The 25,000-nt window shown below is 42.2% G+C and overlaps 1 protein-coding gene across 4 annotated transcripts in view; it reads left to right on the top strand.

Moving 5' to 3' along the window:
• Nucleotides 1–25,000, top strand: part of cdh8 (cadherin 8) — a 223,138-nt gene that overhangs the window by 650 nt on the left and 197,488 nt on the right. For 3 of the 4 annotated variants that reach the window (XM_037534611.1, XM_017722221.2, XM_017722222.2), the window contains exon 2: nt 4,664–5,137. In XM_037534611.1, coding sequence (XP_037390508.1) covers nt 4,877–5,137 — 261 coding nt within the window. In that variant the 5' untranslated portion in view covers nt 4,664–4,876. Of the gene's footprint in view, nt 1–101; nt 120–4,663; nt 5,138–25,000 lie in introns of those variants that run through there. The other variant, XM_037534610.1, reaches the window with a different exon arrangement.

The raw sequence follows: 25,000 nt of genomic DNA, 5'->3' as shown, positions 1-25,000 counted from the left end.
ACGCGCGCGCGGCTCGTGCGGCGATTTCATTTATTCGTTTTTCCGTCGTGCCGCCTCGACTGGACTCTAGTGGACACGCGGGACCGCAGTGGACTCCACACGCACGCGCGCGCACGGTGGTAAACCAGCTTAACTTGGCGAACTCGAGGCAGCGGCCGTCACAGCCCAGCGCGTGAAGCGGCAGCCTTTGTAGTCCAGACGTCTGCGCGCTCTTTCAAAGGGTTCCTCGAGGGTTCTTTAGGACAGACAGTGGTTGTATAGGCTCTCGCACACAGGGTGGAAGTTCTCTGAGCGATGCCACGGACGAACCACCGTTGGTTCCCCTAAGGAACCGTGTCTGAGATACGTGACTGGCTTTGCCTAATGTAAAGGTTCTGTAACAGCTCAAGGGTTCTTCCTGGAACCTTTGGACTGTGTGGAGGTCCTTTAAACTTTTCTTGCACATCTCATTTACAAAAAATAAAAAAATAAATGGTTCTCAGATTCTAGGAACCAAAGGAAGTTCTTCTGCGGCATCCTTTCTGGCACCTTTGTTTTGAAGCATGTGTGGAACCATGACAACTCGAAGAATCGTTTGATGGCTTTGCCCAGTTAAATGGTTCTTCACCATGTTGGAAACCTCTTGTGCAGATAGAGCCGGTTTAGAGTGGCACCAAGAAGTCAAAGAACCTGTTTTTTGCTGCCACAGAACCCTCAAATGGAACCATAATCATTTCTGCCATATTTATTTTTAAGCATGTGTAGAACCGAACTCACAGAACCATCTGAAGGCTTTGCACAGTTAAATGGTTCTTTGCTATGATGGAAACCTCTTGTGTGTGTGTGTGTGTGTGTGTGTGTGTGTGTGTGTGTGTGTGTGCACATAGAGCCTTTGTGTAACGGTTCTCTACAGCACCAAAAAGGGTTCTGCTACTTTTACTCTACTTTAAGAACCATTTGAATGCATAATGACATAATGGCACATGGTTCTTCTACCTTGCATTTGGTTCTGCAGAGCACCAAAAAGCCAAAGACTCCTAGCGCCTTATTTGGTACTTGATAGTGTTTTACTAAGAGTGTATGAAGAACCAGGTCAACTCAAAGAACAATGTGAGGGTTCTTGGTATGGCTGACGGTTCCTCACTGCGATTTATGCATTGTTAGTTGAAATATTGGTTGTGTACAGCAGCAGAAAGGGCTCTGCTACTGGCATAGAACCTTTGTTTGTACCATCTAGAACCGTTTTTGGAGTGTAACGGTAACGAGAGACGCGGGGAGCGGTGATGTGGCGATGTAGAGACGGCACATCTGGTGTATCTAGTACCGACACCGGCCCGATACTTCTTCTTTAAAACCTGCTGAGCTGAAATTGAAACATAGGGAGCTGTCCACTGTGAGCGGTGCTGAAACGGTGCTGCTCCACACGTTCATGCGTGCTCTGCCTCTGCTCGTCGCGCTCTCTGCTTGCCTTCTGCTTCCAGACCATAAAAGCACACCGTCCAGCATCATGACTGCGTTTCTAAGGCGATACGTTCTCCTAAATGCAGGGCAGAGTGATTAGAATCGCACCCACGTCAGTCTGAGATAACCTACTTCTCTGAAGAGGCTTCCTTTTCCGTCTTATAACAGATACTTTCGGTGTTTCTTGCTGGGCAGATATGAATAGAGTGACATCCCGTCTAAATAGGTCCTTATTCAGTGTTGTGCTAAGCCTTCAGCCTGGATGACCAGTCCAGCAGACGAGCGCATCAATGCAGGAGGTGCTTATTTCTCAGTGGAGCCAGGAATGCATGGTGCTTTTCATCTAGAACGGGCCATATATGCACTTTCTCAGCGCTCGCTGTTCAGACCATTGAACACACAGGCTAATAAGCTGCACAGCTGAACGGTCAGATTGGCTCGCTTTCCCATGATCGTTAATAAGAGCAGAATTAGGGAAGCCCGAGAGAGAGAGAGAGAGAGAGAGAGAGAGAGAGAGGCTTTGTGAGGGAGAGTGACACTTAGCACCACTGGTGTTTTAAACACTTAATCACGAACATCCAGCTTCTTATTTTTCCTTCTTATTTTTTACGACAGCTTTTTCAAGTCAAGGGCGTTTGGAGAAGCGTGGAGTTGGTTAATGGAGCAAAGCTGGCAGTGGGTTTGAAAAGAGGCTGCTGGTGCTGTTCTCATGGTTTAATGATGATGATGATGATATGCAAGAAGTATCACTGAATATTTCAATTAATAATAATAACAATAATAATAACCGTGAATAAACAGTGAGCTCGATTATTTTACCACCTTTGATGCAATTGGCTGCCCAAGAAATGCAAGCAGTTATTTTATAAACCGACATTTGAATTCATCCTTATCGAAGACCGGACTGGTCACTTTTTCAGTAGAACCGGTAACAATCAATGCTGCCTTTGGAACAATAAAAACTACTAAAAGGTCTTTTTTATTGTTCTTTCTGAAGCACTGAGCCGATGAACCTGGTGTGTTCAATAACAGCACACAGTCAAATCTCAGAGTCTGCTTTTCAAAGCCTGCTGTAGCCCCTGTTGACCTTGGTGCTTTCCTCCGAAAGCACGTTCGTATTGTTATGTTACTCTCAGCGTCTGGTCTTTTAAGATCTAACGGTTTAAGGCAGCTTTATTGCCGTGTTATGAAAGTGGTGCAGGTGCACTGGAAATATTACACAGTTCCATGCCTCCGAATAAAGAGAAGCAGTAGAAATGCAGGCACATTAAGACACTGTAAACCTTCAGTCTCCAGATCCTGGCTTTGAATCCAGATTCCGGTCCTGGGTTTCGTGACCACTGCTAGTTAACTGAGCCACTGAAGTGACTGATTGGCCATTTAGTGTCATGAACACAAAACCCAGGTCCAGACACTGGATTTGAAGATCTGCTGTAAGCCGCCACACTGTGAGCCTCACAGGAGCACTTCTACCTGGAGCTGGGCGCTGATTGGTTCGTTGATTAGTTAATTAATGATTGATTGACTGATTGATTTTTTTATGCACATACAGAGAGTCGCCTCGAAAACTCTAAGCACACTCTGAGAAACAAAGGGTTCTCTGGAGCACTGCCACAGGAAAAAAAAACACTTATTGGTTCCTTAAAGAACCTTTCAGTGAAGATTTTTGTCAATTTTGAAAATGAAGATGATTGTGAGGAAAGTTTTTTTTAAAAGTTTAAAATAGTATAAATGTTCTCAATCGAGGTAAATAAGGTTTTTTCTTTTTCTCCATAGAACCGTACATCCCAGCCAAGAGCCGCTGAGTAACCTTTGTTTTAACAGTGTGTGCTTTAACATGGTGCTTCTGTGTGCGATTCCTCCGAAGAGCCACTTTCGGTCGTTCCACTGTGTGGTTCTCTGAGGAACCGGATTCTTTGGAGAACCATTTTTGTGAAAGAACCTGTGTTTTAAAGTTAAAGACCCTTCACATAATGTAAAGGTTATAGGAAGATGCCTTATGTTTGTTAGAAGTTTGATATTAGTGTGAAGGTTCTTTCAGCCTTTAAAACTCACAGATCTCCTGGTTTTCACACCTGGATATTTAGGGAACTGAAAGTGGTTCTGTGGAATCAGAGAACCCTCACCTGTTTTTTTTTTTTAAATGTAAATTCAATACAGGCTACTGTGAAGAATGGAAAAAATGCAGGAGTGGCATTTTCATTAAATAATGAATTAATTAAATCTTGTATAGATTTATACATTTATATAGTTTAAAGTGCTTTTCTACAGCACTAAAAGTCACAGAACCAATTATTGGTACCACAGAACCCTTTTTGAACTGTGACAATGTAAATAACCGTTTGAATGCTTTGCATAATTAAACACTTCTTGACTGTGATGTGTGTGTGTGTGTGTGTGTGTGTGTGTGTGTGTGTGTGTGTGTGTGTTTATGTGTGTGTGTGTGTGTATTTATGTATATCTCACTGTTATGTCAACAAAACCTCCAGTTTTGTTGTTTTTCAGTTTTTGACATAATTTGAAAATGCATACTGTCCCTTATATTGTATGTAAATTTCATGATGAATGGACCAAAAGAAATGACCCAAAATAACTTCTGGTTCCATTGACTTCCATTAATAGTGCAGTAGGTTTTTCCCTTTTCCTGTAAAGCTACCATTTTGGAGATACGAGGTTTTGATCTGACAATATATATATATATATATATATATATATATATATATATATATATATATATATATATATATAATGGTGCACATGGTTCTTTTACCTTGCACATGGTTCTACAGACCACCCAAAAGAGCAAGTCATACTACCTTATTTGGTACTTCATAGAATTTTACTAAGAGTGTATGAAGAACCAGGTCAACTCAAAGAACAATGTGAGGGCATAACCGGTTCTTGGTAGGGCTCATGGTTCCTCACTACGGTCTATTTATTGTTTGTTTAAAAACTGGTTGTGTAGAGCAGAAGAAAGGGCTCTGCTATTGGCATAGAACCTTTTTTCTGTGCCATACAGGACCGTTTTTGGAGTGCAGAGATAAAAGGAGACATGGGCAGCGGTGGTATTTATTTATTTATTTATTTCTGTATTCATTTATTTAACGTGCATATACAGATAAATCCCTTCTATATATGCTTTTACATGCAGGAGATAGAGGCTATTATGGTGCGTACAAAAAACTGCGCTCGTAATGGTTTCGCCTCTCGTCTCTCTCCGTAGGCGTCCTGTGCCCGATGTGCCACCCGATGGATTTTGCGCTCCGCTGTGCCCCCCCGTTCTCCTCAATCTGGAGACAAATCCCGCTGCTTCCGTGACCCGTACAGCACCATGAACCTGAGCTGCAGGACGCGGAGAACAAAAGAGTAGCTGCGTCGCCGCCTCCGGAGGGAAATAGACCGAAAGCGAGAGAAGAGAAAACTTACCACCACAGCGATGGCCAAGCGGAGAGAGGAGCTGCAGCGAGATGTTTGGGCCGGTTGGCTGTTCCTGGTGTGGATTACCTGCTGCTCTGCGGCGCCCATAAGCAATCAGTCGCAGAGTTTACAGAGTTTACGGACAACCTCGACGGCGGCCTTGCGAACCAGAGCGGTGGAAGGACAAAAAATCCTCAGCCGCGCCAAGAGGGGATGGGTTTGGAATCAAATGTTTGTGTTGGAGGAGTTCACTGGACCCGATCCAATTCTGGTTGGCAGGGTGAGTTTCTCTAATTGTCAGCTGGATATTAAGCTCGCTTATCATGTGGAAACATTAATTCTGCTTGTATGAATGTCTCTGCGCTTCACGGTTTAGGTTTTTTGTGTGGGGGGGTGAAGCTGAAGGAAGTGGCAACGCTGGCACTAACTAGGCTGGTGCTAGAGTTTCTCTACTGGTCTCCTTAAACCCTGAGACAAGCTGGGTTGTGCTGAGCTAGTATGAGCGAACTAGATAAGAAATCCGGCCTGAGTCGGTTCTCCACAGTCTTACAAAAAGATGTCTCTTCAAGGCTTCTTTGGCAAAGACAGTGGTTCTATATGCAGCCAGGAACCCTCAAAGAACCAATAGCATGATTAAATGTTTAATTGGCATGGCGAAATGGAAGAACATTATTAGATAATGGTTCTTTATAACACCTATTAGGGTTCTTCTGTTATTACAAGCTTGGCATCATAACAATAGGAGAACTCTTTTTGTTGCCATATAGACCTATTTTTGAAAAGGTTCTACACAGAACTGAAGAACCACTTCACCATGCGAAGAACAGCATGCAGATCTTTCTTTTTGTGCTCTTGGTTCTATACAGACCCAACATGTAAATATATGGTATGAAGAGCCAATAGGAACGATGAGATGAGAGTTTTACTCAGGAAGGTTTCATAGACCAAACGTTTATCAAGTGAAGTTGAGAGTCTAAACTGAACTGTAATAAGTTTATTCAACTCAAAGGTCCCGTTTGATGAAATCATCCAAATAAATCTAAGAAAAAAAGCACGAAAGTCTAAATCATTTCAGTGTAAAACTGAAACCGGTTGGACAGTGTAGTGGGTAACACCTCTGCCTTCTACACTGCAGATTGGGGTTCAAGCGCCCTACACTATACCAATAAGAGTCCTTGGGCAAGACTCCTAACACCACCTTGGCCCCCCCTGTGTAAAATCACCAGATTGTAAGTCGCTCTGGATAAGAGCGTCAGCCAAATGCCGTAAATGTAAAACATTTTCTCAACACAACGTTTTCATCAGTCTTTTAAAACAACGCATTACCGGCCTGTTTGTATTTGCATGTAAAGTCAAGTTAAACAGAAATAGTGAATATAATACATTTAAACAAACTCAGAATATGCTGGAAATAAAACAGTCTTACTCAGAACGACTGGGTTACCATCTCAACAATTAGATTCTGAGCTGATTAGGATTTTTCAGTATTTACGTTGTGCAATTTGTTCGTTAAGATGTGCAGCGAGTTTTACAGTGTGGGCGTAGAGTTAGGGTTAGAGTGGGTGGTCTTTTAGCTAAAATATGATCCTACTACATGTTTAGTTGACCGTTCTGGACGAGGAAAGGCTCTGTAAAGGTTGTACTGCGGCCTGTGAGGACGGTCAGACTGAATGGCAGGTGTTAGTAAAGTGATATTGGTGTATATGGAGGGATATTTATGTGCACAGTGTCCTAGTACTGGGTCTGCTCGGAGGTCTGAGAGGGCTCTGGAAGAGCAGGCCAAAGCAGCTTGTTCACAGATCAGTGCGAGTGTGAACCTGGGGAGACCCAACCTGGCTCTCTGCACCTCCCAACACACACACACACACACACACACACACACACACACACACACACACACGCACACACATACCATGTGCCTCTAAAATCCTTCCCTAGAAAAATAAGCGGGAGCCGAGCATCGATTTCTTTCTTTTGTTTGTTTTTTTTTAAGTGCACATGCAGTAACTTGCCTCAAAAACTCTACTGTATGTGTGCTTTTGTGTAGCAGTAGATTTTTACCCCCTTAAACTCCAGATTTATTCATCTTAAGGCTTTTTATTGTGTGGTAATCACTGTAAATAACTCAGTGATGGATATAAAACGAAGCTGTTAGGAGTTAAATTGCGGAAAACGTGCCGTTTGAAACCCACCGGAACCTTTTTCCTACCACGTTGGTTCATCAAGCACAGTTCATCACATATCATCGAACTCTCTCTCGCAGTAGCCACCTCTTTCGTGGATGCTTCCATAAAACGTATTGTTATTAAATAAGTTTAATGTCCTGCTGACTAAATATATATAAAAATGTGAATGATTTACAAAACCAGAAAATTCTGGATTTCCGTCTCCGTTGGTATTTATTGTGTGTAAGTGCCGTGTGATTGTCTGATATGAAGAAAGCTGATTGTCTGTTTGATCTTAGCCCAGCCTTTGAGGACAGGTGTGAACAGTTTTTCACAGCAGGGGGTTCTCACTCGTCCTCTTTCACCCCCCATTGCTCACTAGCAGCTCAACGTTTCACACAGTTTCACGTTTCACTGAGAGGCGGCAGAGCCTTAGACGCTCTGGTGACAGAGTTACAGAGAAAATATTAGTTTCATTTTATTTTATTTTATCATAGAAATAAAAAAAAATCCAAGTTGATTTCAGGGTTACTGGAACTGCTGCGGCTGCAGAAAGAGCGTAGAAAGACAAAAGTTCCATAATTTTCCATAAATATGTCTTCTGATTTACGATTATTGGAATCAGGCTTGAAACGGGATTTTAACCAGTAATGTCATATTTCTACCCCCCCCCCTCCCTGATGCCAGGTGTTCACTTGGAAATACAGAAGAACCTGTGTTATGATTTTACATGCATGCAGATTTTAAGCATTTATATTGGGGGACATGTAAAAACCATAAAGTGTTCATGGTTCCACGTAGAACGCCTGTATTTACTAAAGAACCCTTAAAGAACCATCCCTGTTTGAAATGTTTTAGAAGTATTACTATACCCATCATGCTCAAAAAGACAGTTATGATCTAATTTGTCATTATAAGAATAACATTAGTGTCATGCTGCCATAGAATAACCACCAATTTGAAAAATTTGACAATTTTTAATGTTGTCAATTTATTAAATCATAAATTGTATTTAGCCATATCTGCAAAAACGGTACTTGTCTAAAAATGGCAGAAATAAGTTTAAACATTATTAAAATTTAATATACACAAAACATTATAAAGGGTAACAAACATTTTCAAACTACGCCCAAAACTGAGGTTTTCTTCTGACAGCAGCGAAATGAAATACTGTAGGATATTGTCTTTGTGTCTTAACTACCAAGAGGGGCGAGGAGGGGAGCAAGGAAGGGGCAAAAGGGGGCAAGAGGGGGCACATACTATCCAGACAGGGGGCTTTAGACTACAACAGTTTGAGAACTACTGCTTTAAAGGATTAGACTGTAAAAAAGTGTCAGCTTGCCGCAGTAAAATTCACAGAGCTTAATAAACAGAATAAAGCACAGATTGTTGTTCTGTTAAGTGTCTATTCACATATTCGGAGTAATACACTTCGATACTTTAAGTCCCCGAAACCTGTGCGCTCTGAGTGTTAATACAGGTGTATTAGTGTGTCTGGACTACACAGCGTTTAAGGGGTTAAGGCCTCTTGATCAGCCGCCTCTTGGTTGGACGACTTTGGGCCGCATCTTCATTAAGAATTGAAAGTTTGGTGCGCTGCGTCGTGGAATGTGGCTGATGGTGCCAGTTGTTTGGCCCGAGGCTGTTTTTCGATGGCTGGCGAGTTGATTGAGGCCAGTTCTTCAGCCTCGGCGAGTGGAAAACGCTCTCGGTGCCCACAAGTTTGGCAGCAGCTCAACTAATTACCCTCCCTCGCTTGAGTCCTCCACTTTTCCGCCCGGCCCCTCCTGCGCCTGAATAAAACATGCGGTCTCGTGTGTGCGGCCTCTGCACCTGCGCTCCACCCCACCCCCCACCCCACCCCCCCGATATCACAGCGACACAAAAACGGCCTTAAGCGCAGGTATCAATTTTTCAAGAGCCGCAATTAAACAGCCTTTGTTGGATCGCGCCGCCGCTTTTGATCAGCAGAAATAAATAAACAAACACAATGAGCGGCCTCCCCGCGCCGATCTCCAAGGTATACGGCTGAATTAGCCCGATGCTTTTTGGCTGACAGACCCACTGTGCTGCCCGGTGATGGAAGCAGCCGGCAGAGCTCCGTGAGTAATGAGCCTTTCTGTGCTTCGCCTCCGTTAAAGCCACGAGGAGTTTGTGCTGGAGAACGCGGAGCTTCTCCAAACGTCAGGCGGCAGAAAGATAGTCCAGAGAAAGAACGAGTTTATTGTCTTCCCTGCTTGGGGGGGGGGTAATAGACCTGTACATGCCTTCACCCACTGTTGTGAGGTTGGACAAGCTTTAGAAAACAAACGCCTTACTTTTAATGTAAGTCAATGGAACCAGACGTCTTTTCAAGCAGTCTTGGGCCGTTTCTTTTGCTCAATTCATCATAAGAATCCAGAGACAAAGTAAAGGGAAACTGGCATTTTCCAATTAGGCCAAAAAATTAAAAACGACAAAAACGGAGGTACGAGGATTTGTTGCGGCAGCAGCGATATTTTGGTTCCCTAAACCAATGAGAAGATAAACATCGCTGTAGATGATTAAAGTACTTATTTCCTCAATGTTCAGTGCAACTGAATGGGTTTTCCTCCAGTGACTGTGGATGCGAAGAAACAAAGCAGAAGAACAGTGACGCTTGAATCGTACAGGTGGAATAGCACCTCTAGGGGGCGGCGGCGAGTAACATTTGTTTATATGAGCTTGACCTCCAGCTCTGGTAATCCATGCAGTTGCAGCAAATGTAACTGAGAAGCCTTCCAGCTGAGGATACAGTCACCAATAACGATTACATCATCAATAAAGCACCATCACATGAACTACCACAGCATGACTGATTCAAAATATGATAAACATTGTATCTTAGTTTAATGTAGTTTAATTTCAGCGGATTATGGTCCTTTTCTTTATAGAAAGCATAAAAGTTGCTAATAATATTTTCTGTTCCACCTTAAATGGTGCAGCAGTTCTGATGCCTGAAGTGGCAGAATGTACCTGCTGCTCCATTTAAGGTGGAACGGGAAAATTCGAACAAGAATCTGGAGAATATCTGACTTCAGCTTCATATCACTGAAGAATTGGGGGGGTGATAATAAATAATTGCCCCCCTCTTTGAAGGCGTATGACCCCTAAATGTAACTAAAGCCCAGCAGTGAGGAGCTGAACTTTCCCCTCCTCTGCTGTCCCTGCAGACGGGCAGGGTCGCCTACAGAGCAGCGCTAGTAGCTGTTAATGAAGTGATGCTCTTTTATTAGAGGGTCTCATTTCAGAGGGAAGATCTCAACCACTGCCCTGTAGCTCAGTTCTAAGGGGTTAGAGTGACACTCCAAAAGAAGAGGTAGGGGTAAAAAGAAGATACGGAACTGGGCCAAAGTGTCTGAACACCTCCACATGTTTAAGGTGAGCCTATGATGCAGGTAGCAGCATGCTAATAAACCGGATACAAGCTCCCATTGCTTGTTGGCTACATTGGCCTCATAGCTCCAAGAACAGGAGACTTCAGACGCCAAACGCTGTTTTCCTCCAAACTATCGCTTTAAGCACGTGAGTTACATGTGAATTAGTGGCTGCAGGTTGGCGCTGTGGGCCGACAGGAGTGAGGGATTGTGGGTTGCTGCATTTAGCTCGGCTGCCTTGGTGGGCCGGCGTTGATTGAGTCGCATTTTTCTGTCGTTGCTGTTTTTCCCCTGCAAGGTTAAGTGCTGGAGAACGTGGCTTGCAGAGAGCAGATAAGTTCCATGTTGCAGCAAGATAGGAAGCCACAGTGTCGACGGAGATTGAAAACCCTTCTGCTCCACCCCCTGCTCTCTCTCTCTCTCTCTCTCTCTCTCTCTCTCTCTCTCTCTCTGTTAATCTCTCTTACTTCATCACCTTAGATCTGCAGTCACAATTTCCTCTCTCGCTCCGTCTCCCTAATTAAAAAAGGAATCAAATCGGGAGTGGGAGGTGTGCATGTGATTCAAATGGGTCATACAAATCAGCGTGGCTTTTTTTTCTCCTTCACCCCCTCTCCGGCAGGCGTGTGGTTGTGTGTTGATTATCGAGCGTCCTCAGGCCAAGATTACACTCGTTCCGTCCTTTAGCTTTTATTGCGCAGCAGTCTGATGTTTAATTATACATGGCGCTCCTGAGCTCCTGCCTGTCAGAGCCGAGAACCCCTTCAGCACCAGCTGCCAGCCACGGAGAACCGTTAGCATGGAGGGAGAATCAGACATGGCAGAGAGAGAGAGAGAGAGCGAGAGAGAGAGAGAGAGAGAGAGAGAGAGAGAGAGAGAGAGAGAGAGAGAGAGAGAGAGATGTAGGGAGAGAGAGAGATGTAGGGAGAGAGGGACAGAGAGAGATGTAGAGAGGGAGAGAGAGAGAGAGAGACAGAGATGTAGAGAGAGAGAGATAGACAGAGATGTAGAGAGAGAGAGATGTAGAGAGAGAGAGATGTAGGGAGAGAGAGAGATGTAGGGAGAGAGGGACAGAGAGAGATGTAGAGAGGGAGAGAGAGAGAGAGAGAGACAGAGATGTAGAGAGAGAGAGATAGACAGAGATGTAGAGAGAGAGAGATGTAGAGAGAGAGAGATGTAGGGAGAGAGAGACAGAGAGAGATGTAGAGAGGGAGAGAGAGATGTAGGGAGAGGGAGAGAGAGAGAGAAAGAAAGAGAGATTTAGAGATTTAGAAAGAAAGAAAGAAAGAGAGATTTAGAGAGAGAGAGGGAGAAAGACAGTGAGATAGAGAGAGAGAGAGAGATGTAGAGAGAGAGAGAGAAAGAGATTTAGAGAGAGAGAGAGAGGGAGAGAGACAGTGAGATACAGAGAGAGATGTAGAGAGAGAGAGAGGGAGAGAGACAGTGAGATAGAGAGAGAGAGATGTAGAGAGAGAGAGAGAGGGAGAGAGACAGTGAGATAGAGAGAGAGAGATGTAGAGAGAGAGAGAGAGGGAGAGAGACAGTGAGATAGAGAGAGAGAGATGTAGAGAGAGAGAGAGAGAGAGAGAAGAAAAAAACAGATACAGAGACAGAAAGAGAGATAATAACAAATAAAGAACATCAGATACAAAGAGAGAAAGGAGAGTAAGAGAGATGACAAGCAGGAAGAAGAGAGACAGAAAGGAATAAAGAGAGTGAGATCCAGAAAATTGGGGGGGGGGGGGGGGGGGTAGAGACCAACGTAGCAAAGAAAACGAGAGTGATAGAGAGAAGTACAGAGGAAGTGACAGAAATATGGAGACAGACAGAGAGAGAGAGAGAGAGACAGAGAGAGAGGAAGAAGGAAAGGAAGAGAGAGAAGCAGGAGGGAGAGAGGAAACAGAAGGAGAAATCGGCAGAGAAGGGAAGAAAGGATGAGAGATAAAGAGAAAGAGGCAAACGCTGAGAAAGTGGGAGGTAAAAGAGAGACAGACAGAGCAAGAGGACAGAGGGGGAAAAGGTGAGACAAAAGGCAGAGAAGAGAGAGAGCTGGAGAGAGGAAACGAGAGAGAGAGAGAGAGAGAGAGAGAAGGGAAACAGAGGAGGGAGAGAAGTGAGTGAGCGATAGAGAAAGAGAGATGGAGTGACGTTTAAAGTCTCGGCTTCTTCTATGGATAAAAAGCCTCGCGTACTTTGAGGAACCGACTGACGACGCTGTTAACCGTCCAGTGACTGAGTGCAGTGACCCGTCGTTTAGTCTGTCTGTGTCGTCGGCATCATTCGTATCAGTTAGTGTCAGACGAGGAAGCGGCCAGATCTGTGTGTCTGAGCGTTGGTCTTCATCCGTCTCTGAAAACGGACAGAAGTGCAGAGAAAACTTAGACTTCAGCCTGACGGCTGCGTCTGTCCTTAGCTGTGTGACATACAAACGTCTGAGAACTCACTGGAAATCTGGACTTTTTATCATTTAAACCTGGAAAACACACACACACACACACACACACACACACACACACACATCTTCTAAGCCGCTTTTCCTTCTGGGTTGTGGGGGGTGCTGGAGCCTATCCCAGCGGTCACTGGGCGAATGGTAGGATATACTCTGGACAGGTCGCCAGTCCATCGCAGGGCAGACAGACAGACACATTCACTCACACCCAGGGCCAATTTACCACGTCCAATCAGCCTGACTGCATATCTTTCGACTGTGGGGGAAACCAGAGAACCCGGAGAACCCGGAGAACCTGGAGGAAACCCATGCAGGCACAGGGAGAACATGCAAACTCCACACAGAAAGGATCCTGGTCACCCAGCCGAGGAATCGAACCCAGGCTCTCCTTGCTGCGAGGCAACAGCGCTACCGTTTTATCTCACCAATTAGCACGATAATAATAATAATAATAATAATAATAATAATGTTATTTATATAACACTTTTCATGCCAGTTGCTCAAAGTGCTTTACAGACGGGTGATAAAACACAGTTATTGAAAAAATCATATTTATAATATAAGAAATCGACACAGATCAGTTTAAAAGACAAAACCATGAGACGTAGAGTTTAATGAAGCTCTGAGTTAAAGAGACATGTTTTCAGATGTTTATTAACGATGAGCTCTGAGCCCGACAGTCTAATAAAAGCTGATTTGAGCTCCTCAGATTGGAAGCAGAAGAACTGAACGAGTCTCTTCATGTTTTCTGTATGTCACAGTTTTTGTAGAAGGTCAGTATCTGCAGATCTAAGATCATAAACAGGCCGACACTCTGTGATGTAAGCGGCGCTTTAAGGCCATGTAGAGCTTTAAAAAGTAGAGAGCTTTAACTTCTTATTCTCCAGGGTGTGTTTTGGTTTGTCCATCTGAATTTACGCGACTAAATCGTAAGGCAAATTATTCAGTAACAGCATGAAATAAATAGAATTTTTTATTTCTTATTTATTTATTTATTTATTTGTAAAAGTTCCCCTCAAATGTGTTTTATGATCCACACATATCACTACATGCTTACAATTCACTGCTGAAAGCCAAAAATCTCCGACGCTCTTTGTGTTGTTTTCTAAAAGTGATGTTTCCAGAGCAGATCACTGAAGAGACGCCGTCTGTTTATAGTTTAGAGCCCAGATTTGGGGAAAAACGGGTCGACTTTCAGTAGAAAAACAAACTGAGTTCAGCTTCTTTTATTATAAGGGTTTAAAATGATGTCACCGTCTATTAGACTGGAGAGAAGAGCTACAGCCTCACACGACGCCCAGCTTCTGAATGGAGCTTATGGAATATGAACGTTATGAGGAACATGACGATTTTGGAACCACTGGTGGTCTCGAGGAGTTGAGAAAGTTAAGATCTATCCTGAACGATACAGGCAGTGCAGCTCTTTTAAAACAGTGATCTGATCTCTCGGTGGTGTCTTTGTTAGGATGCTGATGTATTTTCTATGAGTTGTAAAGGAAGGCCAGTAAGAAGACCATTACAGTGATCAACTCTGCTGTATGAATGCTTGAGATCGCCCTGAGATCGAAAAGGCTGAGCTTCAGTGATATTTCTCAAATGATTAAAGCTACTTTGGTGACTGTGTTTACATTCAGGATTAAACAGAGTCACACCCAGGATGTGTACTTCAGTTTGGATATAAGCTCCATTTACTCATCAGCTACATTAGCCTAGAAAAGAAGACTTCACACACCAAACGTGGTGTTTTTTAGCCAAACTATCACTTTATGTGAGTTACATGTGAATTAGCAGCTGCTGGTTGGCACAGTGGGCCAATAGGCGCGGGGGATTGTGGGTTGATGCATGTAGCTCAGCTGCCTTGCTGGGCCGACGCTGAAAGAGTCGCTCCCATGGACCCTCACAGAGCAGGTACTATTTGGGTGGTGGGTCATTCTCAGCACTGCAGTAACACTGACGTGGTGGTGTGTTAGTGTGTGTTGTGCTGGTACGAGTGGATCAGACTCTACTGCTTTAATACAGCAGGTAAATAAATACAGTAAGAAATGAATAAACTGGCCGTGAACGCGGCGTTTAATATGTTTTAATGTTCAGTTCCTTCCTACTAATTATAGCTCCTTAACGAGCAGCTCATTGCTACGTCAGAGTAACGAGCTCCGCCCACTCGCTGCTCAGCTGACAGTTTGGGAATTTAGTGTCATCTCATCTTCAGAGTCGGAATCGGCTGTCAGTCAAAATGTGATCAAATGTGACACAGCAGTGCTGCTGGAGTTTATAAACACCTCAGTGTCTCTGCTGGACTGAGAATAGTCCACCAACCAAAAATATCCAGTTCTGTGACCACTGATGAAGTGAATGGACACAGTGTTTAAAAACTCCAGCAGCACTGCTGTGTCACATTTGATCACATTTTGACTGACAGCCGATTCCGACTCTGAAAATGAGATGACACTAAATTCCCAAACTGTCAGCTGAGCAGCGAGTGGGTGGAGCTCGTTACTCTGACGTAGCAACGAGCTGCTCGTTAAGGAGCTATAATTAGTAGGAAGGAACTGAACATTAAAACATATTAAACGCCGCATTCACGGCCAGTTTATTCGTTTCTTACTGTATTTATTTACCTGCTGTATTAAAGCAGTAGAACACTCGAGGAGGGAGTTATCACCAGTAACATCACGGCTGTGAGGATCTGGGATGATACCACGCTCGCTCTCATGTTCTATTGCTTACTTACCGCCTTAAATTGGCTGCAGAACGCAGACTGACTTGTTTAACACTCGAAGATTAGGACTATTGACTTGAGACATGTTTTCACTGACTCGGGACTAGAACTGAGACCCGACTGTCTCGGCTTGAGACTTGAGGGTCAACTGACTAGTAACAGATTAGTTGTTATTGAAGGACGTTTGGGTGTGTCACAGCACGACATGAACTTTTAGCGAAGCGATGAACTTAGGAAGTCGTTAGGAAACTTGTTCGTCAAGCATCACCTTCGTGTTTTATTCAGGTCGAGTTCTCAGTGGGGGGCACGTTGTTCATTCAGCCAATGACGCGAGGACATCAGTTCAGTTCAGATTAAACCTGCGCACCCATTTAACCCCAGCAGGAGGCCCGTCCGTCACTTACGGGAAGGTTTCACGGACGAACCCCACCACTGCCGTGGATCTTCCAATGTCAGCGTGTTTAAGTCGGAGCTTTTGAGTTTCGGATTACAAAGCGGCATCGCATTGGACATGAAATTCTAAATAAGTACATAAAACGCTGAGAAAAGGAGGAGTTGGGGACAAATTGCCATCTTTGCACAACAAAATCTGTTTACTTTAGATATTGTCAGTTTGATTACAGCAAATGTCAGTTAGATTGTATCTTCCACGCTCTTTTATTTTCTCCTCTTCTAGCTGTAATTTGGCATAATGCTTTATCAGAATGGATAATTGTGGACTCTATTCTTCTCAATGCGACACAGATGTACTGTACACAAAAGCATCCATCCGCGGCCGAACCCGCTCTTCACCGTCCGGCGCTTTTATCTCCGACGGGATTGTATGTATTTGGCACACAGAGAATTGATAACAATCCATTAATATTCAGGAAGCCGGGGCTAAAACGCTGGGACTTGTCAGTCCAAATGAGAGAAAGTGACTTTGATTATTTATTCAGCAAAGAAAGTGGACGAATCTTTAGACAACGTTTCCCTTTGGTGCTTCCAGCAACCTGCCTGGCAGCATCAGATGGATAATGTGCTTGGTGTGAAACATCGTGCATCTCGGTTGAGTTTGTTATGACTTCTGTCGCTGAAACTCAGGTCTGGCACCAAGTTCAGGTCGTGTTTCTCAACAAATCATTAGAAAATGTATGTATGTCACCTTTACAGAGTTGACAGCTGTATTTCAGAGCATCGACGCCTTCTGAAACGCAAAGAATCACGTTACTCGATTTATTTCTGTAATACTTCATTTGTAAAGCGGCAGAATTAAGAATCCCCCAAATGAGCTCCAATTAGAGTAAAACAAACACCACGTCCAAAAATCCGAAAGAAAACGTTACGTGTAAAAAACGACGTCTCAATCCAAGCCTATAACTTAACCTTGAAATATTCATTATGTTATTATTAATTACATTACACTATTAAAAATGAATTACTTCCCCATTAATTATTAATTAAGGGTGCTCTGTCATTTGGTAATGAAAGCCAGAGTGAATTGGTTTCATGGAGCTCAATGGCGGCTCCAGAAATGGGATGTGAATCCAATGTGGGTCCCTTTAGAGCTTCAGCGATCACGCCTGAGAAACGAAGATGATTTCATCGTTATTCTCTACCACAGCAGTCACAGGTTTGGGAACATCTACCCATAGAGGGGTTTTCTAACTCCATAGCATAACTCCGAGGCGAGGCGGGGCGTGTGGAGTCAGTACAGCTTAGAACACATCATTTCAGTGGATTATGGTTCAGCTATGAGTTATGATCCCTGACTAAAGGCACTGAGATGAGCCCTTGAGGGTTCCACCCCAGTGACAAGTCGAATACCTTTAATTGTAATAAATCTCCTTGTATGTCCATTTTTGACATTTTCAGTTTTTGACACAATTTGAAAATACCAGTTGTCCTTTATATTGTGCGTAAATTTCATGAAGAACGGACCGAAATAAATGACCCAAAATGACTCAGAAAGATGTCTGGTTCCATTGACTTCCATTAAAAGTAAAGTAGGTTTTTTCCTTCTCCTGTAAAGCTACTATTTTGGAGATACGGGGTTTTGTCCTGACAACAGCGATATATTTATAATATTTATATTGGTATTTAGTACTTTACCTTTTATTTATATAACATTTTGCACACCAGTGGCAGCTCATAGTGCTTCACAGACAGGTGATAAGGCTTAACAGTAATGCAAGAAATTCTCAGTATTCATTTAGAGTCATATAAGAAAATGACAGATGAATTAAAAGCCAAATACCTTGAGTTTTAATGAAGCGCTGCGTTAAAGAGTCGCGTCTTCAGATGTTCATTTAAAGTGAGCTCCACAGTTTAGAAGCAGAATAACTGGAAGGTCAGTATCTGCAGATCTAAGATCATAAACAGACAGACACGCCGTGATGTAAATGGTGCTTTAAGGTCATTTAGAGCCCTTAAAACTAGTAGCAGAACCTTAAAGTCTATCCAGAACGATACAGGCAGGGCAGCTCTTTCTAAACAGGAGTGACCTGATCTTTCCGTGTTGTTTCTGTTTGGATGCTGATGCGTTTTGTACGAGTTGTAATATGTGACTGTGCAGAGAATAAAACGTCGAATCCAAAGCATCTTTTCTTTTTTAGAACCTTTAGAAGAGCTCCTCTTAAAATAGTTCTCAAGCAGCTCGATGAGGAGCCACCTGAGATGCTTTTCCAGCAGAACTGAAGAACACACGTATGACGTGCTGGAAGAAAAGCATGATTTATTTTGGAAATGAATTCAAACACGGTTAAAAATATAGGTTCCCAGTGGAACCACAGTGGGATCTTTGGAGTGAGGCCATAGAAGAACCACTTCTGGTTCCCTAAAAATCGCTCAACGGAAGATTCTTGCATGAACCGTTTTTTGTAAATGAGATGTGTGAGCATGAAGAACCTTTTCAACGTTTAAAGAACCTCTGCATAACATAAAGGTTCTGCATTAATTAGAGTGTTTTTCCTTGAGCCTTTCATCCAAGTAAAGAACCATCAGGGACCTCTGATTTCTGAGGGTACACACTTAAAAATAAAGGTGCCAAAAACGTTTTGCGTCATGCCATTGAAGAACCAGTTTTGTTTCTCTAAAGAACATTTTTGTGGATGGTTTCTGAAGAACCAAGTGTAAAAACCTTTGAAAAGTTTAAAGACACATAAGGTATTATCCCGAAATAAAAGTCTTACCTAGAACCATGGATCCAGGCAAAGAACCATTCATTTTAGCAAAAAGGGCTCTGTTTAGTTCTCTGACGTTTAACAATAGTGGAACATGTGTTGATGCTTTTTGTGAAAGGTTCTTTCAAGAACCATATATATCAGGTTTTTTATTGTTCTTTGAGTACTTATGATTATATATACTGTTTCCTTTACTTTACTAAAGAACCCTTGGACCACCTCTTTATGATTAACCTAAAACTAAAAAAGTGGGTTCTTCAAGAGTTCTTCGTAAAGACAATGGTGTGAAGCAGAACCATGAACACTCGATTCACGATGAACCCTTTAATCATGCAAAGGGTCCGTTGAGTGTTCATGGTTCTGTTTAGAAGCGTTTTCTTTGCTAAAGAACCCTTGAAGAACCCTCTTTTTCAAGGTTGTAGGTTTCAACTTCAGTTCTGATGTTTGTTATGGTAACAAATGCGAAGCGCTTAAGCCACAGCACTCAGATCAAACTGTCTTTAAGATTAACATTAAAAAGTGGGTTCTTCAAGGGTTCTTCGTAAAGACAACGGTGCAAAGCAGAACCATAAACACTCAAAGAACTCAGGGCATGATTAAATGGTTCTTTGTATTCTGAAAGGGTTCGTCAGCTCAATGGGAAACGTGTTGTACATGGTTCTATACAGGACCAAAAGGGTACTGCTGTTTTCACAAGCTTGACATTGTGACAACAGCAGAACCCGACAAGATTCCATACAGAACCATCTGCAGCACAGTCTCCATCAATCTGGAGAACTCTTTCACACTGCACTGAAGCCTTTAATCACGCAAAGGGTCCGTTGAGTGTTCATGGTTCTGTTTAGAAGTGTTTTCTTTGCTAAAGAACCCTTGAAGAACCCTCTTTTTCAAGGTTGTAGGTTTCAACTTGAGTTCTGATGTTTGTTGTGGTAACAAATGTGAAGCGTTTAAGCCGCAGCGCTCAGATCAAGCTGTCTTTAAGATTATGAAAAGCAGGCGTTCAGTATGAAGTGTCCAGACTTCTGACTGCTGCTGCAGCTCGAGGACAGAAATCCACGCTGACAGTGAAGATGTAAAGAGCAGATCACTCGAGCCGACGTGTGGGTTTGTGTTCTCCGTGCTTCATGTGATGGCGTTTGGTGTTCAGTGCCAGCAGCGTGTCAGCATTGCTCTGTTTCCTTGACACTCTGCTGGAGAACGAATGAAACGGGCCACGCGTCCTCAGCGAGGGAAAAGCAGGACGCAGCAGGATGCTGCAAGACGAGCTATCAAAGTTTCAAAGCTGCTTAGTCTTAAAAATAAAGGTACCAAAATAAGGGTTCTTCTGGAGCAATGCTAGATAGATCATTGGGTCTCATTCTCCAACCGTCCTTAAGGAGAAAACCCACGTACGCAGTTTTCACGAAGATTCTGACTTCCACCAATGTTCTCTTATGTGAGGTTTGCTCTTAGGTAACAGCAGAATCTACACACACTCAAGAGAACAAAGGGTAGAACAGTTCTACGCTTCAGGAACATGAATCTGACCTAGACTTTTTCCTACGACCTTTCTCAAGAACACTTTTAAGAACAAGCCTAGGAAGATTTTGGAGGATACACACAGATTTCATCTTCACATTTACATAGACTCTTAGAAAGGTGGTTCTTCAAGGGTTCTTTTACTTGTTACAACAGTGGAACCCTTGAAGAACCATCTATTTTGAGTGGGTACAATATTAATAAAGGCTTCTCCAAGGGTGAAATGAACACTCAAAGAACGGTAGCACACCTAAAATATGTATATGATTCTTTAAATGCACTTACAAAAAGCACCAAAAAAGGGTTCCCTATAGAACCATGAACACTCATTGTCATGCTTAAATGGTTCTTTGTGTGGTGGAATTGTTCTTCATATTGATGGAGAATGTGTTGTGTATGGTTCTATAAGGGGCCTCAAAAAAACTAAAAAGAAAAAAAAAGGTTCTAGATAGAACCATGTACAACAGATTTTCAGTTTATAAAACACTACACTCTTAAAAAATGATGGTTCTTCAATGGTTCTTTATTAAAGGCAAAGATTTGATATAGAACCATGAACACAAACAAGTTGCATGCTTAAATCATTCTTTTTATGCTGAAATGGTTCTTTAGATTATTCGAAAATGTGTTGTATATTTCTGCATAGAACCTGTTTGAGTTCTGCTGTTGCAGTCAAGCTTATAACAATAGTGCTATATACATAGAACCCTTTTCAAAAAGGTTCCAATATAGAACCATATACAGCACATTTCAGCATGCGAAGAGCCAGTTAAGCATGCGAATGGCTGTTCAGGTGTTCCTGGTTCTATACAGAATCTTTACTAAAGGAACCTTGAAGAACCATCGTTTTTATAAAAAGTGAATTTGACTGACTAATGAAAATGTACATGATGCATGAACCTAAATCTAATGTACACAAAGGCGGAGAACCCATCATAAGAACAAGAACCTGTCAATGAATCGTTTAAAAGAGAACTTGGTTTAAACGTTCTGCAGGAAGTGTTCCTTTCCTGGCTCCGCTCTAAAGAACCCTGTTCGGCAGGTCTATTTTTAAGAGTGTAGGTAGACGTGCTGTTTTGATCTGCTATTTTCTTCCACTCTACACGTCTATGACCCCACGTTTCATCCGCAGTACAGAACGTAGGATCTCGTTCAAGGTCACGCTGCAGCACAACATGTAGAACCGTGTGATTTCCAGCCTCCGCTTGAGCGCCGTGTTTTATTTAGCGATGTTAAAGTATAAATTTTGAATGCAATATCTGTTTATTTCTTTCGCTCCTGTTGTCTGCCGAGGGCTACAGAGGTGATCTTTGCTCTGTGTTTGCCCCGACTCGACTCGTTCTCCAAAGCACATCAATTATCCATATTCCTCTAGCCGGTTCTCTCTGGAGGACATCTATGGATCTATGGATCTCACCTGGTGCTGATGTTCTCTGTGTTTCTCCTACATGGAGCACACAGTAGGTACGGCTTACCCTGCCTTTACTCTCTCTTACAAAAAATCCTCTTCAAGGTTTCCTTACTGAAGACAATGGTTCTGTATTGAACTATAAACATGTGAAGAACCATTTGCATGCTTAAGGTTCTATGCCTGATGAAATCATCCTTCAGGTTGATGGAGAATGTGCTGTATATGGTTCTACATAGCAGCCAAAAGGGCCATCCTATCCAAATGTTTTTTTTTTGAGTGTTCCTGTTCTAGACAGAACTTTTTTGAAAAGGGTTCTATGTAGAGGAACCTTTCCTGGTGGTATTTAGAATTCTTTTCAAAAAAGTTTTATATATAACCAACTATGGTAAAAAAAAAAAAAATATATATATATATATATATATATGTATATATATATATATATATATATATCTCAGTTCCATGGCCACAGGTGTATAAACCCAAGCCCCTAGGCCTGCAGACTACTTCCAACTTAAACTTGGAACTAAGTTGTAAATAAATCTGAAACTGAAACTTTGCTTGTGTGTAAAAAGTGATTTCAGAGCCACTCGGTTCTCCCTGATGGAAACTGTTTACCTTCAGTGTTTTGTGCTTCTGATCATTTTAATAGACGTCAGCGTCACTAATTAATGCCGTTCTATTGCTACACTCACTTAAAATGGTCAACCCAACAGAATGCATTACACTAGAGGAAATGTAGGGGGCGATATGGCATCTGTTGCTCTGTTGTACCAGCGACAGATGCTGCAGAGACAGAACTTTGGACAGTGGAGGAAACTGAAGCAAGTCCTCCAAACCGACGCTTCATGGTGACCCTGTGAAGGTAGATTTTTCTCGTATAACTGAATAACTAACTCAAGCACTGGTTGGAAATCTTTAAAAACAAAGCGCAGTTTCTCTGGACCTTTTACAGGCAGTGCATGTGTGTTTTCTTTGTTATTTTGGACCGTACAGTTGATCTGAAAGCCTCTTAATCCAGAACCCCCACCTAGTTCTGACCTCTAATGCCCTGATTAGCATGAGTGGGCTGAAGCTTCAGGACCAGCCAGGCTGCTGTGGTGGTGGTTTGCAGGGCGAAGTTCTTTGTCAATTTCAATTGGGTTCAAACAGTTTTATTAGGCTACGGTTCAAGAAGAATATTTTTGTGTTACAGTTTAGTTCTATCAGAATATTGTTGGGTTTAGTCAGAATATTGTTGGGTTTAGTCAGAATATTGTTGGGTTCAGACAGAATATTGTTGGGTTTAGTCAGAATATTGTTGGGTTCAGACAGAATATTGTTGGGTTCAGACAGAATATTGTTGGATTTAGTCAGAATATTGTTGGGTTCAGACAGAATATTGTTGGGTTCAGACAGAATATTGTTGGGTTTAGTCAGAATATTGTTGGGTTCAGACAGAATATTGTTGGGTTCAGACAGAATATTGTTGGATTTAGTCAGAATATTGTTGGGTTCAGACAGAATATTGTTGGGTTCAGACAGAATATTGTTGGGTTTAGTCAGAATATTGTTGGGTTCAGACAGAATATTGTTGGGTTTAGTCAGAATATTGTTGGTTTCAGACAGAATATCGTTGGGTTCAGACAGAATATTGTTGGATTTAGTCAGAATATTGTTGGGTTTAGTCAGAATATTGTTGGGTTCAGACAGAATATTGTTGGGTTCAGACAGAATATTGTTGGGTTTAGTCAGAATATTGTTGGGTTCAGACAGAATATTGTTGGGTTCAGACAGAATATTGTTGGGTTTAGTCAGAATATTGTTGGGTTCAGACAGAATATTGTTGGGTTTAGTCAGAATATTGTTGGTTTCAGACAGAATATTGTTGGATTTAGTCAGAATATTGTTGGGTTTAGTCAGAATATTGTTGGATTTAGTCAGAATATTGTTGGGTTCAGACAGAATATTGTTGGGTTCAGACAGAATATTGTTGGGTTTAGTCAGAATATTGTTGGGTTCAGACAGAATATTGTTGGGTTCAGACAGAATATTGTTGGATTTAGTCAGAATATTGTTGGGTTCAGACAGAATATTGTTGGGTTCAGACAGAATATTGTTGGATTTAGTTAGAATATTGTTGGGTTCAGACAGAATATTGTTGGGTTTAGTCAGAATATTGTTGGTTTCAGACAGAATATTGTTGGGTTCAGACAGAATATTGTTGGATTTAGTCAGAATATTGTTGGGTTCAGACAGAATATTGTTGGGTTTAGTCAGAATATTGTTGGGTTCAGACAGAATATTGTTGGGTTTAGTCAGAATTTTGTTGGGTTCAGACAGAATATTGTTGGGTTTACTCAGAATTTTGTTGGGTTTAGTCAGAATTTTGTTGGGTTCAGACAGAATATTGTTGGGTTCAGACAGAATATTGTTGGGTTTAGTCAGAATTTTGTTGGGTTCAGACAGAATATTGTTGGATTTAGTCAGAATATTGTTGGGTTCAGACAGAATATTGTTGGGTTTACTCAGAATTTTGTTAGGTTCAGACAGAATATTGTTGGGTTCAGACAGAATATTGTTGGGTTCAGACAGAATATTGTCTGCTGCAGTCCATTTCAGACAGCATTTTTAAGACTACAGTCCAGTTCAGATAGAATTTTGTTGGGTTTAGTCAGAAATTTGTTGGGTTCAGACAGAATATTGTTGGGTTCAGACAGAATTTTGTTGGGTTCAGACAGAATATTGTTGGGTTCAGACAGAATTTTGTTGGTTTCAGACAGAATCTTTTGGGTTCAGGCAGAATTTTGTGGGGCTGCAGTTGGGTTTGGACAGGTTCAGACAGATTTCTGTTGGGTTCAGACAGAACTGTGTTGGGTTCAGACAGAATTTTGTCAGGTTCACAAAGGTTCAGACAGGTTTTTGTGTCCTACAGTCGGGTTTAGACAGAATTTTGTTGGGCTAACATCGGGTTTGGCCATCAGGCGCAGAATGCTATTGGTGTATATTTGAATGTTTTAAAATTTCAGGTAAAGATAAAGGTCTATAATACACCGGGTTCTAAGGCTGCACAACATGCCGTTTGTTATACATTATCATAATATTTGAATATTGACCTTTCCAATACTGCTACAGCAGATGGCTGCAATATGCAAATGAAACTCTTAATCACTATAGCTGTTTTATTCTGTGTTGTGAGCATCCTAACCAATCACAGATGATGCAAATGGGTTTCTGTAGGCGTTCAGGTACATCAAAACATCCACATAATCAAATAAACATACATCATTTTCGACTAAAACAATGCAGGCTGATCTTTAACCACATCAAGGATTCATTAATGTGTTTT

Source organism: Pygocentrus nattereri, chromosome 25, assembly GCF_015220715.1.
Source record: "Pygocentrus nattereri isolate fPygNat1 chromosome 25, fPygNat1.pri, whole genome shotgun sequence".
Taxonomy (NCBI): Eukaryota; Metazoa; Chordata; class Actinopteri; order Characiformes; family Serrasalmidae; genus Pygocentrus; species Pygocentrus nattereri.
The sequence above is the reverse complement of the archived record's forward strand: the minus strand, read 5'-3'. Positions and strand labels throughout refer to the sequence as shown.